At 44.4% G+C, this 16,048-nt stretch overlaps 1 protein-coding gene across 1 annotated transcript in view; it reads right to left on the bottom strand.

The window, feature by feature from the left end:
* Nucleotides 1-14,373, bottom strand: part of LOC135230423 (microtubule-associated serine/threonine-protein kinase 4-like) — a 239,321-nt gene extending 224,948 nt beyond the window's left edge. Inside the window, exon 1 of the mRNA XM_064279689.1 lies at nucleotides 14,026-14,373. Coding sequence (XP_064135759.1) covers nucleotides 14,026-14,373 — 348 coding nt within the window. The remainder of the gene's footprint in view (nucleotides 1-14,025) is intronic.
* Between the last annotated feature and the right edge of the window lie 1,675 nt (nucleotides 14,374-16,048).

Here is a 16,048-nt window from a genome sequence, read left to right as displayed (position 1 = left end):
CTGGGTAGACCTGGACCTCCAGCCTTGCGGTCAACAGCCAAGCAGGTTAACCATTTGCAGCAGTCAGGGACCCCTGTCAGCTAAAAGCAACTTCTACTGACAGATTCTAGTTTAACTCTGAAAACAGATTTCAGTCCCACTTCAAGGGCTGGGCATCTAGGATACAGAACAGTAAGAGGGGGCCCTGACTGCCTGGCGGAATAGAGATCATACAAATCTTTAAAATGAAAGAATGATTTTTTAAAATCAGAGACAGTTGGTCTAGGACTTAGGAATATCAGGCTTGCACCACGTAGCCAAAAGAGTAACTTTGGGCAGCAAGTAAATTCCAAACCCGAGTCTGTTCTGTTACACACTGATGAGAACTTTAAATTTTTAAACTACATAATATTCTATAGTTGAGAGGAAAACAAAAATTGTAGCTGGAGCTCAAAAGGACATCATATTTCATCACAGATGAGGGTCAGAGAGGTTAATGACTCGCCTAGCAAGAAGCCAAGTTCAGCCCTCCCAACTCCCACGCCAACACTCTTCCACTACTTATAAAATTGCCAGAATCCTGCAATCCATTTCCACTTTCAGCTTTTGTATCCTGAGAACTAATGAGTATCGTCCAGTATCACTGTTAATATTTTAAGGCCAGTTGTCAATATTTCATTAAAAATTTAAATAATTCCCTTAAATGTGTGATCAAAAATGGCTTACTGTTACACAAGTGTGATTGCAATGAATAACCAAAAACAATCCTAGTGGAATACAGCTTCCCAAAGCCAAAAGGAAAATAAGAATTGATTTATAGTCAAATCCCTTCATTTGTGAAAACCCACTCATTCCATTACCTGATGACCTAAACCCAGGCTCACAGCTTTAAATCTTAGCACTCAGTTTAACAAAAGTTCTATAGACAGAACATTTAATCTTAACTATTATGCCAAATGCACAGGGATCCATTCATTCAGTTGCATTTCATTCGTTCAACTATTATTCATCTCTTCAACAAAAATCATTCATTCCTTGGGCAATCACTCATTCATTCATCCAACAATCATTTATTGTGCATCACTTCATACAAGGCCTAGGATGTAGACATGACCAAGATGCTGGGACATTAGAGAATGCACAGTGCACCTCAATGATCTCCCCAAACCTGCTCTTCTGCCCAGATCTCTTCTTACCATTCTCCTCCTCCTCACTTATATGATACCATGCTAGTATGGACCAATTTCATTATCAATTTAATTTCAAATTACTTTTGTAAAAATTAAATACGCATATACAAATAAAACACTCAGAATTGAATCCTGACACACAATATTGCTGTCCACTATATGCCATGCATTGGGCAAATATGCTGCAAACAACCTCTTCAAAGCACTGAAAAGCTAAGGTGTCACTTTGAGGACTAAGGTCCTGCTGACCCAAGCTATGGTATTTTCAATTGCTACATATGCATACAAAAGCTGAACCAAAGAAGAATTGATGCCTTTGAAATATGGTGCTGGCAAAGAATATTGAATATATCATGGACTGCCTAAAGAATGAACAAATTTGTCTTGGAAGAAGTACAACTAGAATGCTCCTTAGAAGCAAGGATGGCCAGACTACATCTCACATACTATGGACATGTTACCAGGAGGGATCAGTCCCTGGAGAAGGACATCATGCTTGGTAAAGTAGAGGGTCAGTGAAAGAAGAAGACCCTCAAAGAGATAAAGTGACACAGTGGCTGCCACCATGGGCTCAAACATAGCAATGGTTGTGAGGATGGCACAGGACCAGGCAGTGTTTTGTCTCATTGTACATGGGGTCGCTAGGAGTCAGAACTGCCTCGACAGCACCTAGCAACAGCAACATATGCCGTGCACTCTCCTTGTTGCAGGGATGTCAAGTTGATATGACACTGTCCTTATCGTGAGCTCAGAATCTAGCGTGAGAGAAAGAATATGTAAACTATTAACCATACTACAAAAAGAAATGTGTATAAAATGGGAACGAGAAAACAGTTAAAATCATGTGAGAACAAGCTGTATAAACTGTTAAGTACTCTGCAAATGTTAACAGTATATTCAAAACCTTCCCCGCTGCAGGAACAAAGGTAATGCAGTAAAACCCAGAGAAAAGAGAACTTGTTTTCTCAACTATCTTCAACTTTTAAAGTTTAAAGAAAAAAAAAATCAGGATAACTACTTTCATTAACAGCACATACACAATTTTATCCTTACTTTCTACCTCGTCGTACACACTTTTACATCTTCAGTATTTTTCAAAGATGATTGATGCCCAAAGTGAGAGCCCTAAAGCGCTACAAGACGTCTAATCATTAAAAAAAAAAAAAAATCTAGCTTGTTCAGCACAGAATAAGGCAGGAAAATGCACCAAGACATCATAGAAAAAAAGGTAAGCAACAAGGTGAGAACAAAAAGAGCTTTCAGATTATTCTTCAGTGAATCATAAAATTCGGGTAACCAAAAAAGGCCCTTCTCCCCAAACCTTCCGTTTCACAAAGGTTTTATTACAATCTTCCAGCTGATGTGGTTCACCATGTTCTTTTTAAAATTCTGATAACCAAGCTACAGACAGGAAAGGGAGAAAAAAGAGTTAGAACAAGGAACGACAGATAACCTAATACACAAAAAGTGATGATTCAGAAATAATTTTAAAGGAACTGAAAACAGTATGATTTAAAAAAAAAAAAAAAAAAAAAAAAAAACCCCACTGCTGTCGAGTCGCTTTCAACTCACAGCGACCCTCCAGGGCTGAGTAAAACTGCCCCATAGGGTTAGGGTTTCCAAGGAGTACGATTTTAGGAGGTCACTCGTTACTACTCATTGGTATACCTCTTCACACTCGATGTTATTCCATAATTTTAAAACTGTTGCCCTCAAGCAGCTCACACCTGCTTGTCCAGGTAGGAATGTTCTCATTCAAAAGTGGAAATCTTGAAAATGAATACAATATTGACATTTTTATGAAGAAAATCAAGAATTGAAAGTTGTAATTTCCAGTTTTCTCTTTTGTTCTCTGAATAGAGGATTTGTATCATGGCTAGGATTCACACATCACCGTGGATTAAAGCTAGTTCTAAAAGATCTCATAGACACTTCTTGCATTAAAGTCCTAAAAGGTCTTATAGACACTTTCTGGACTAAACCCTTCCTTCAACCAACACTGAATTGGGTTAGCTTATTAGGGTAACTTAGAAGGCCTCAGAAACAAATAACCAGGAAATAAAGTGGTATGTTAAATAAAGTTTACAAAAGTAATATTTCAAACAATAAGTAATTTAAAGCGTCGAACTGTAGGACAAAGAGAAGACAGTCATTTCTTACTTGACAAGTAATTTTCTCTAATTTTCATTCTCCCTCCGATCTCTCACACTGACACACACTCCGTTTTTAAACCAAGGTCACACTGACTTAACATGGCGTTTCTCCTTATGACTCTGGTAAGGGCAACAAGAACAAGGTCAGCGTTTTCTTGGGTTTTCCTGATATCTACTCTACTTATGTGGGATGAGGCTAAAATTCTTCTAAAGGAAAACCTCCTTCCAAAGATTCTTCCTCCCGAATCACATATCTGGGGCTACCATTTTCTCTGGAGCAATTCTGCCCTCTTCCTGGCTACATATAAGTGAGTAACCCCAGAGTTGCCCTTTTAAATCGAGAAGCCTGGGGTTAGGGTTCAGGTCATTTCAATTAAGCCACTCCAGCTAAAATTATATGAGTGACAGGGCAAATTTTGTGTGTTTGTTTTGTCTGTGTGTAGGAGCTGGGAATATTTCTATGGAACCAATTTATTCATAAAGAACTGCTTTATGAAATTAATCATTTAACCTTAATATACAAAGTAGATTTTGTCACAATTGCATTCCATTTCAATTCCTTAATGTAACGTGATTACCCTACAGGTGATTTTAAAATTGTGACTTTTGTAAATACAAATCTCAATGACAGGGCACAGAAACATAAGGTCTTAACCTCCAATTCTAACCTGATTTAACTTTATTTTCAAGCCACTGATGAGACACTGGGGCCCTATCTATCTCATATTTAAAAAATGACTCAAAGGACAAATGTTAAGATGACAATTCCTTTGTATGACGGTATTACTTTTTCAAACAAGCATAGAAAATGACAAAACCATCGACCAAGAGGGAACTATACAACGAACTTCGCAGATGCATCAAGTGGTCTCAACCCACCTGGATCAAAGGAGAATGAAGAACACCAAGGACACAAGGCGATTACGAGCCCAAGAGACAGAAAGGGCCATATGAACCAGAGACTACATCATCCTGAGACCAGAAGAACTAGATGGCGCCCGGCTACAACCTATGACTGCCCTGACAGGGAACACAACAGAGAACCCCTGAGGGAGCAGGAGAGCAGTGGGATGCAGGCCCCAAATTTTCATAAGATCAGACTTAATGGTCTGACTGAGACTAGAAGGACCCCAGTGGTCATGGCCCCCAGACCTTCTGTTGGCCCAGGACAGGAACCATTCCCGAAGCCGACTCTTCAGACATGGATTGGACTGGACAATGGGTTGGAGAGGGATGCTGATAAGGAGTGAGCTTCTTGGATCAGGAGGACACTTGAGACTATGTTGGCATCTCCTGCCTGGAGGGGAGATGAGGGGGTAGAGGGGGTTAGAAGCTGGTGAAATGGACAAGAAATGAGAGAGTGGAGGGAGACAGCGGGCTGTCTCACTAGGGGGAGAGTAATTGGGAGTGTGTAGCAAGGTGTATATGGGTTTTTGTGTGAGAGACTGACTTGATTTGTAAACTTTCACTTAAAGCACAATAAAAATTATATATATATAAAAAAAAAGCAGCTGACAAAGTGCTAAGGCACAGGCCAAAAGACCTACATATGATATTAGTTTGTTAATATACACTCATCTACCCAAACTAAATTGGGTGTACTTGTGAGCTTGCCATGCATTGAAAACACATCTAAATCACAATTCAAGAACATTAAAAACAAATTTTTATTTTCCACATGGTAGCCTATGAAATTAGTTAAGAAAAAAAGGCCAATTTGTCAGTACTTCCATCTCCCCTCCTATCTGCGCCACCACCCCCGCCCCCACACACACACATATCAGGGCAAAGCATTTAGACTGAAAGGTTCAGTGGGAGTAAGCACCACAATCAAAATTATATTGACTGTGTCCGAGAGGGAGGAATTGATGGGCTAGCAAAAAAGCACAGGCTCAGGGTACAAAACGTCTAAGCTGTATCATGGAAACACATGTGCCTAGTTACGGCTTCCAAGCATTATATATGTAGTGAATGTTATTCATTAAGAGAACCTGGAGGATCCACCAGAAAATTCACACAAATTCTATACACTTAAATATGGCTTCAATGTATGTAAATCGCTGACCACGGTCCTGAACCAATACTTCACACTTACACCAAAAAAAAGAAAAAACACTAAACCCGGTGCTGTGGAGTGGATTCCAGCTCATGGTGACCCTATAGGACAGTGCTGGGTTTCCAAGGCTGAAATCTTTCTCCCACATAGCGGTCAGTGGGTTAGAACCACCAACCTTTCAGTTAGCAGTCAAGTGTTAGTTTAACCACCATGCTACCGGGGCATGGTTTTCACTCCTAGTCTTGGAAGCACAGGTGACTCCTGTCCAATCATCCCAGGAATTCTGAGCCAGGTGAGAGAGTGCAGAAGGAGAAAGGAGAAAAGAGAGGGAGAGAAACAAGTGTGCGGAACCTGCTGGGGAAAGAGCCTTCTGCTTAATCCTATTTTATGTCATGTTTTAACATAAAATAACATCATTGGATAAGAACAAATAAGAAACCATAGGTGAAATATGGACACATAAAAGACAACAAGAATCTTTGAACTAAATGATGCAAAGTCGTGTAAATGTCAACCTGAACAAGTGCACAGGGCAGAGCACCAGTTAGGTGGAATGGCAGTGAACTGCTGTTGCCACTCCAATGGCTGAGTTATACCAAATTGACTAGATCACTTGTATTTTTGTCTTGAAAAGGACAAAACAGAATTTTTGTCAGATAATTTAAATGTATGAGTTCTTAACGTTTTTTGAAAGTTCTATCAATTTCTAACAATTATAATATACCCCCTCTGAGAAGTTAAGATGGCCCCTGGACCACTTCCCTAGTCCCTCAAAACAAAAGATAGCATCCAGAAAATCACCTGAGTTCCTTCTTATTCCCTAATCAGCTGCTAAGCCATCACCCAGGAAGCTTAAATGAAGTACGCAGCCATCTCACCAGCTTCATCACACTGCTGACACACTGCCTTCTCACTAAAACACTGGGCATAGCTAGTAATTTCAAATCGGTTCATAGAGGCTTTTAGGATATTATTTAATAAATGATCACTAAGAACAGGTTCCATGAGCAGAAGAGAGATAGTGTATTAATAGAAGGGTAAACGAACCATATACCATAAAGCTTTGCTGTTAGTACATCATAAGAAATGCTCTATCCATGAAATTAAAAGTGAAAACTACGTTATACATCTATCTACTCATGAATGAAAGGGCCTGCCCAGAACCAGTAAAATATGCTGGTGGCATAATCCACCAGGGAAGGGACCTGAAGGCTTCAGCTCATTCCTGCAATGGCGCTGATATTCTACATAAGCCAGTTTGTTCAAAATCAGTATTAGTAGCAAACACCATTATGGAGTGCTTACTATGTGCCAAGCATCACGTTGGGTACTCTGCTAAAAATCTCATTACTTCTCATAACAACCTTCTGAAATAAGTACTGGCATCCCCATTTTACAGAGGAGGGCACAGGCTTAGTATTAATAACCTGTCCCAAGTCACACAACCTATAAGTAAACCAGGATCAGAAGTCTGGACCCTTAGGCACTACATACAGGCTCTGACCTCAGAATGGGGAAACATTAGCTGCTATGGTCAGAAGGCATGAAACGAAAGGAACACAAGTCCTTTCCAGGAAACACTATGGAATGTAAAGACGTGATTATAAATGACATAGGTTTCTTTTGTCTAAAAAGTACAATCTCGTCTAAGATGCACACATGCATGTACATGTGCACACGCACACGCACACACATACACTCGGCTTTCTCTGATGCCAGGCCACCTACTTACTGGACCCTTCTCATTTTGAGAAATGTTCCACAAAGGACAAATTGGAAGGAAACTGGACACATGCTCTGTAGCCACTAAGTCTGAGTGGATGGACAGCCCTTGTCACTGGCTCTAAACATTGCCCACATAGGAATATTTGGCAATGCCTGGACTTACCTCAGACTTGGAGAAGGTAAAGCCTTAGTTCTTTGATACTGACCCTGCTTTCTCTAGGAAAACGCAAGCAGGTGAGCTACACTTTCTTAACGTGGGTTAGCTCACAAACACCTCATGCCTACAAATGGAGAAGCACAATCTCAGGACAATTTCCCCTCATAGTCACCTCAGGTAAATGTTTCCCTGCAGTCTGTTGTAGACATGGACACTCACAAGGCCCTCTTGTCAATTTCTATTTATGTTACAAAGTTGTTTCTTTAAGAAAACACTAAGCTTAAGAAGATGTCACAGTGAAAAGTAGTATTAATATTCACACTAAGATACTCTTTTGAAAAGACCTAAATTGTTTTCCTATTTTTTTAAATTATATTTCATACATATTTATCCAGAGTATCTGAATTTCCAGGAATGAATGCCCTGCCCCTGCCATCTACACACTATTTTTTAAGATGCCATCTTCTCAGGTTATCAGTTCCAACCTTCAAATATTTAAACAGCCTACACTAGCAGTTCCCAACAGGTGGGTTTCCTGTTGCCTTAAAAAAAAAAAAAAACCTGTTGCCACCCAGTCAATTCCAACTCATAGTGACCCTATGGGACAGAGGAGAACTGCCCTATAGGGTTTCCAAGCTGGTGGATTCAAACTGCCGACCTTTTGGTTAGCAGCCATCACTCTTAAGCACTATGCCACTAGGGCTCCTTGTGTTGCCCAGCCCTCCCAAAATACAAATTTGATCTTGTTACTTCCTTGCTTCTCTCCTTCAATCCAAATAACTGGAATTCCTCTCAGTGCCACAGACCCACCATGCTCTCTCCTGCTTCAGGCCTCCATACCAGCAGCTCCCACTACCTGGACAACTCATATCCCTTCCCTTTCCCCAACTAGCCTTTGTCCATCCTTTAAATCTCAGCTCAAACATCACTTCTTCAGCCAGGCAGTCCTTAACTCCCAGACTAAATAAGTTACACAGTGTGTCACACACTCCCTCACATTTGCCACACTTGAAACCAATTAATTAATGATCATGTGTTTAATGACTATCTCCCTCACTGGACTATAAGCATTATGAGATTAAAACTACCTCTGCCTTGTCCATCTTTATGTCCTCAGTGCTCAAGTTAATGTCTCACACAGAGTTGAGCTCAATATATATTGGTTGATTGATTGATTTCCTGGTCTCCTCTTACTGAAGTGTTGTTATTGTTAGTTGCCATCAAGTTGGTTCCATCTCATGGCGACCTTATGGGTAACAGAACAAAGTTTTGCCTGTCCTGCACCATCTTCTTCATGACGGTTGGTATGTTTGAGTCCTCTGTTTTTCGGTATTGTGTCAATTTATCTTACTGAGGGTTTTCCTTGACCCTCTATTAAACATGATGTCCTTTTCAAGCAGTTGGTCTTTCATGATGATGTGTCTAAAGTAAGCAAGCTGAAGTATCTCCATCCTTGCTTCTAAGGAGCATTCTAATTATATTTCTTCAAGGATAGATTGAAGCAGTGAGTGGAAAAGTAGACTAAATAATAAATATGTCGAGATCTATGCACTCACTTTTTTTCAAATTATGTGGCTGCATGTGATTAATAAAATATAAATTTAGTGAAATTTATGATTGCTTTCCGCTACTTATTCTCTTAACTAATGAATACTAGAAATTCATCTACTGCAGTGCTATCATGTGGGGGATTCTCCCACACCCACAATGATATTAAAAGTAGTCCTCATACGCATGTACCACTTAATAGAAGAGTTTAAAGACATCCCATAATTGTGGTTACTGTTAATAAAAGAAACAGTTTCCCAATTTGGAAACCCTGGTGGTGTACTGGTTAAGAGCTAAGGCTGTTAACCAAAAGGTCGGCAGTTCGAATCTACCAGGTGCTCCTTGGAAACCATATGGGGCAGTTCTACTCTGTCCTGTAGGGTCACTATGAGTCAGAATCGACTCAATGACAACGGGTTTTTGGGTTTTTTGGTTTCCCAATTTATGCCAATAAAACAAGTCCCTTATATTGAGTCGAAAATCCTTTCAACTACTAAGACCTTTTCTGCCGTTCTCTTTAACAATCTCTGAAAGTTTCAAGCCCTAGTATACACAGTGAAAACCACAGTTAATAACACATGTCCCTTCAAAATCTTTGAGTGGATTCTCAGTGATTTGATTTTGTTCAAATTTTTGACAGAAAAACGGACCGTAACATTTTTCACTGTGGTCCAGGAGATTTTCCTTGATGAAAGATCTAGAAGTTTGAGTATCCTAACTGGCCACAGACAAAATAAATAAATGCACAAGTCACTCTTCAATCAAATGTGCAGCTATTTTCAAAGATGTCACTCTTTCTCGTGCATCCAATGTATTTACTGAGGCCCTATTAATAAATTTGACGCACGGGGTGAGGCAAACAAAGACAAAATTTCTGCCCTCAAGGAATTCACTGCCAAGTTACAAAACAGCACACATGAACTTTATTAGCGGCATCCCAAGGTCCTTCAGGAAGGGACAGGACAGAATGCCTAAAGGCAAACCTCAGAAATGGTGTCTGGGCAAGAGTCCTCCAATCTGGATCATCTTGCCTACCAGAAAGGCAGCCTGCTACCCTTCCATATGCACAGACTCCAAATCCACAGGCTTGGAGAACAAGTGATGGAGGTCAGATGCATTTTATTTAAACAAAAATTCACACACCATCTCTAATCCTCATGTGTTTGATATGAAGTGCATAAAAGCTAGAATCACTGCCATCTTAAGCTATTGTTTTCAAAACACCAAGAGTGGTGGTAGTGGTTGAAAAGTGCTGTCAAAGCTGATTTCCACTCACAGAGACCACACGTGACAGAGCAGAACGGCCTCCAGAGGGTTTTCTAGGCTGTAATCTTTACGGGAGCAGATCTCCACGACTTTCTCCCACAGAGAGGCTGGGTGGGTTCCAATCCGCCAACCTTTGAGTTTACAGCTGAGCACTTAACCGTTAAGCCACCAGGGGTCCTACCAAAAGCTTAAAGGGCTGATTTAAGTGTATGAAAGCTCTGTAAGTTTGTACAAATATTGACGATAAGATAAAATATGAAACTGGCCAAAGACTGTTGACATTATCAGATATGTTCAAAATAGCTTAACAAGATTGCCCCCTCAAAAAATTAGCATTAGAATAACACCTAGAAACCTGAAATCCGCTCCTGTTCAAAACTGATGCAATAAGTTTCTACCAAGAACACTGGAAATAATGAATCTCCTGGGATAGACCTAATAATTTTAAAATCTAAATGGATCCCTTTCCATTTTATGGCATGTACTAAAACCTTTTAATGCTTTATACTTAGTGTCTTGCTATAGAACAACTAACACTACACTAATAGTGCACTGCCATAAAACAACCTGATACAAATAAAACCCTTTCCTGGCTGATACTAATAAAATGGGAATAAACTGACCAGTTAGGAGACAGTTTTTATTTGTATCAGGCTGTCTCATGGCAGTGCTATGGGGCAGTTCTACTCTGTCCTACAGGGTTGCTGTGAGTCAGAATCGACCCGACGGCACTGGTTTTTTTTGGTTTTAAGCACTCAATGCTACATGTGTTAGGATTAAATTAGATAGTGTATGTAAAACTCCTAATGACTCTATTACTCTTCTTCCCACAAAAGAGGTGAGAAAACTGGGGCTTCCAGAAGGTGAATGATCAAACCCGGGGCTTACCACTAAACTGAGTGCTCGAACCATGTTCCTGGACCTTCTGGGATGGTATTTATAATGGTGTGCATTTTCTAAGGAGAGGATTCATGGCTTTCATCAGATTCTCCAAGAGGCCCAGAATCCCTCAAAAGGTTAAGAACCACTGCACCATACCATCATCATCGTAAGGAACAGAAAACGGGCCATGGACTTCAGCCGCTTTTAGCAAGACTGTCACTTCTCTCCTCCTGAGGGGGAAAAAACCCTCCATATTTCTAGTTTCACCTTAAAATTCTCAGAGCAAGTCAAGGTTTCCACTCCTAGCCAATTTCCAGCGCTCCGGGCCACAGGTTATGTTACACAATAAATTGCAATACTGTATCAGTGTACATCCAATTTTTGAGATTTCAAAAATACTGACCAATGTTATTCAGTCATTCTACTCTCCAAAATGTGTTTCAATCTACCAATCCTTACCACAAGGCCTGTGAAATAAGCTATCATTATTGTATTTGCTTCCCAGTAGGTAAAACATCGTCGCCCTGAGGCCAGGCAATAAATCGGCCACAGAAATAGGATCAAAAGTGAGAAGATTCCATCCCCACCCCCCCGCCCCCACCCCTGATCTGCAGGACATCACTTAACCACAAGCACCTCCTAGCTAAACAGCAAACACAGTGCAAGGTCTCTTTCATCTCCATCAATGGCATTTAATTAAGGATCCAGTGGTAAGCCATTAAGTTAGGGTATACCCCCAGCTCCCAGTGACACCTGTGTTCAACTCTGAAGGCTGACGCAGACGTTACCCACATGCCTGGCACCTTCAAAAGGAGATGGAACCAGCCAGGAACAGAGGTACTGTGTTCTAGTTGCGTCGGTACCCCCCACCCCATCCTCCAGAGGCAGGACTCCCGGTGCTGGCAGGTGGTGCATTCACGCCTGCAGCTCCCATTCAGACTTTTTTCCAGGGTATCAGGATACACGTCCCTCACCAGACCGAATAGGGAACGTCCCACTTCTTCTGGGGGACTGTGTCCATCCTGTTTTCCTGAAAGGATGTTCATCCAAAACTAAGGGTCGAGTTTGGGCATTTCTCTGCCAGCAGACAGCTTCCTGGTAGGTGTGGTCAGCTAATCCCTAATGTCCCACTGCTGAGATAACAGTTCAAGGATCAATCTGACTCCCATCCTAAATTTCAGATCAGAAACAGTGAGTGGAGGGTCCGGGACAGAGCTGGAGAAAAATGTAGAACAAAATTCAAACTCACAAAAAAAAGACTACACTTACTGGTCTGACAGAAAGAGACTGGAGAAACCCTGAGAGCATGGCCCCCAGACTCGGTTTTAACTCAGTACTGAAGTCACTTCTGAGTTCCACCCTTCAGCCAAAGATTAGACAGGACCCTTTTTTTAAAACAAACAATAATATACATAGCTCATCCATGTATACTAGACTAAATGGGCACACCAGCCCAGAGGCAAGGACGAGAAGGCAGGAAGGGACAGGAAAGCTGGACGAATGCAAATGGGGAACCCAAGGTTGATAAAGACAGAGTGTTGACACATCGCGGGGCTGGCAGCCAATGTCACAAAACAATATTCATATTAATTGTTCAATGAGAAACTAATTTGCTCTGTAAACCTTCATCTAAAAAAAAGCAGAATAAAAAAGAAAGAAAGAGGGAGTGGAGTACTAGAGTGGACAGAACTTGACCCTGAGGTTAATTAATTCAAAGCCCTCATTTTACAGATTATATAAACTGAACCTGAGAAGTGAAACGATTCACCCAAGGTCTCCCAACTCAAGAGCAGAGGCAGTTCTAGAAAGGTCTCCAGACACCTGTTCAGCATCCTGCCATTCTCCCAAGTATTGGGGAATGAATGGGCCATGGTTACTGTCAGCAGCTTGGCTACAAACAACCAGCTACGGTTTGTTCCATTGCTGCCAGGCTAGGACTCACCTCCTCTGACTTTGTGCAAGATCCAGTCTTTGCCTCCAGGGTGGGGTCCCAGGTGGCTACTGCCAGGTACTGGTCTCAGCTTGCTTCTTCTGAGGGGCAATGCCAATTACTAAAGTTAACCCCATCAGAGATGAGGAAAACCCCACTCTGGCGCTGAGGAATTAATTTCACGGGGGAGGCTATGTTAGGGTGATGTTTTACTTACGGCTCTGTTTTTATTTTTTTTTTCTGCCTGATCAAAACGACTTCCTACAAGCGCTCAAAACAATCTTAAAGACATGAAGAACCTTAAGCTTCCTTACTGTCCTCCAGAGGCAGAAAAAAAGCCACAGAAAGCAGCAGCGGGAGAATACCAAAGCGTATGCTCGGTGTCTGAGGACGCGACCCACAGTGTTGGACGAACATCCTGTCAGGAGAACAGGACGGACACAGTCCCTCAAAAGAGGTGGGACGTTCCCTATTCGGTCTGGCGACAAACGCGCAGCGCATCCGGACACCCTGGAACAAAGTCCGATGGGGAGCTGCAGGCACGCACGCTCGCGCCACCCGCCGAGCGCCGGGAGTCCTCGTCCAGGAGGATGGGGGTGGGGGGTAGGGACACAACAAGGGCCCACCAAAACCACCCATGAACAATCCCAGTGGGCCGGCACCACTTAAATCCCAACGAGCAACTTCGTGGATACTACTAATCCCACCCTCACCCCATCCCCAACACATTCCCCCTCGGGCCAAGCGCTTTGGTGGGAAGCGGCGCCTACTTCGGAGAATAAGATCTTAGTTGTGGGGACACGCAAGAAGTCCAGACCACAGCCATTCACAGATCGTTGGAGGCAGATACAGACAAGAGGAGTCCGCTGTTGTGACATTTTAAAAAGCGCACTATCAGGCAGCACATGTAGACACACATATGGAGGTAACACCCAATAGAAAGTCAGTGACCCACGGGGAGGCTCCTAATTGTCACTACCCCAGGCTGTGACAGCGCTTCGAGGGGTCTCTGCCCGCCCACCCTTCCCCCATGCCAGGACGCACCCCTCCCCACTGCCCTCGCGCAGAGTGGATGTCGAGCTGGGGGAGCGCGGCAACCCGGACCCTGAGGGGGCAGAGTGAGGGAAGAGGGGGCCCACCTCCTCGTCCTGCTCCTCCTGGGATGCGCTGCTGTCCCGGGGCGCCGGCGGCGCGGTTCCTCCCAAGGGCAGAGGCAGCGGCACAGGGGCTCCGCGCTCCGGGCCGCCGCGCGCCGGAGCCCACATGGCGGGCGGCCCGGCTCCCAGGGCGCCGCCCGGCGGCGGCGGCGGCGGCTGCGGCTGCTCGCGGGAGAAGCCGCCGGGCTCCCCTTCCTCCGACAGAGTTTCTGAGCCCGAGGAGACGCCCGGCGAGGACGCTGCGGCCGCCGCGGGAGCGGGAGTCCGGGCGCCGTGGCTGCTGCAGCTGCAGGGCACCGACTCCGGTGCCTCAGAAACTTTCTCCCCCATGTCCTTCTCTGGCCCAAAGTGTTGCCCGAGGGGCGGCGGGGCGCAGCGCGCACTCAGCACCTACGGGGACAGCCGCAAGCTGCTCGGCTCCGGCTCGCTCTCGTTGTCGCTCCCGGGCTGCGGGGAGCCCCGCCGGCGGCTACATGACCACGGCGGGGCCGCAGGAGCGCGCCGCCAAGTTAGCAGCCGCCTGGGCCCGGCGGCCCACAGGGGCTCCCGCGCGCGGGGACATGCCAGCTTGGGTCCGCTCCCTGAGCCCCACCGTCCTCCCGTGCTGCGCCGGAGGAGCCACCGGGACTGCGGCTTCTCAGGCAAAACCTGCCTCCGGGACTGAGCGGGGCCGGCAGAGGAGACAGGCAGCCCGAAGAGCCAATGGCAGGGCAGGAGCGCCGGTGGGCGGAGGCTGCGGCACCCCCCAGCCGCGCGGGCGTCAGGTAGGGGGGCCGGGCTGAGGCGCAGACCCCCGGGTCCCGCAGGAGTGCGGGAGCTTCGGAGACGCAGGTTGTGGTGCGGCCATGGAGGGTGAGCTTGGAGCCCGGAATTGGAGCCGAGGGCCGGGATTCTGAATTTAGCTGGGGAGTGGCTGGCTGTTCTTGGGGCCGGGGTGAGGCGGCCGGGGGGGCGTGAGACCTTGGAGAAGAACTGGACTTTATCTCGAAAAAGTCAAACAGAGGAAACTGACCAGAAGGAGGAGAACTAGGGGGAAAAGACGCACACGCGCACCCACCAGGGTGCTGGAGCTGAGTTCCAACCTCAATTCTCCATATAAGCCCCCTGGACCTCAGTTTTCTCAACTGTAAATGGAGACATTAATACATACCTTGCCTGGCTATGGACGGAATTAGAGCAAAAATACAAAAGCTTCAGCACAGTACCTGGCTTGAACACCTGGAGAGTTTTCAAAAGTATTTTCTATATTTATTTCTATTTGTAACCTAAAAAGTCAAGTCAGAGTTGTAACTTTTGACACGGAGGAAAATTACAAATTTTTGCTCCTATGTTTAATTGGGACAAAGAACGTGCCCAGCACGGGTGCCAGATGCTAGACACACAAAGCTGAATTAAAAAGGGCTCTGTGACCCTAACCACTGGTTGTCTCCCCGCCTCAGCTTAAGTAGAGATCAAAACAGTTCCCCTTTTCAGTTTACTTTCTCCTGACCAGGGATTATAAACCAACAAGGTGCAGGAGCCGGCGTTTCATTTTCCTAATCTTTAAGAACTAGGAGAAAGAACTTTTCACCCAAAGGCACCGATACAACCACCTTAAGGCCCTCCACCCTTTAGACTGAAGGAGGCAGCCTCCTGGATGAGGAGGTGACTTGAATTTCCTGGGAAGCCCACACTCAGCTCAGCGGTGGGAAATAAATGATTCACTTGCCTTCAGCTCCAGTCCCGTTCTGGCACTGTGACCTAGGATATAAATTCAACCAGACTCAATTCCACAGATGTTGATTGAGATGTGTGCCAGGTGCTTGGGGCGGGGGGGAGGGATTCGAAGATGAGTAAGGCAGGCCCCCTGCCCTTGAGGTGCTAATGGTCAATTTAGAGATTGATACTGCATAATACAGCTCCATTATTAATTTTTAAAAGCTGTGGTAAGTGCTACCGGAAACAAGGTGCCCTGGGAGAAAGTAGAAAGTTACAGAATCACGGTAGCAGGCCCTCAAGCTCAGGA

The sequence above is a fragment of the Loxodonta africana genome, chromosome 2 (genome assembly GCF_030014295.1).
Source record: "Loxodonta africana isolate mLoxAfr1 chromosome 2, mLoxAfr1.hap2, whole genome shotgun sequence".
Classification (NCBI taxonomy): Eukaryota; Metazoa; Chordata; class Mammalia; order Proboscidea; family Elephantidae; genus Loxodonta; species Loxodonta africana.
The sequence above is the reverse complement of the archived record's forward strand: the minus strand, read 5'-3'. Positions and strand labels throughout refer to the sequence as shown.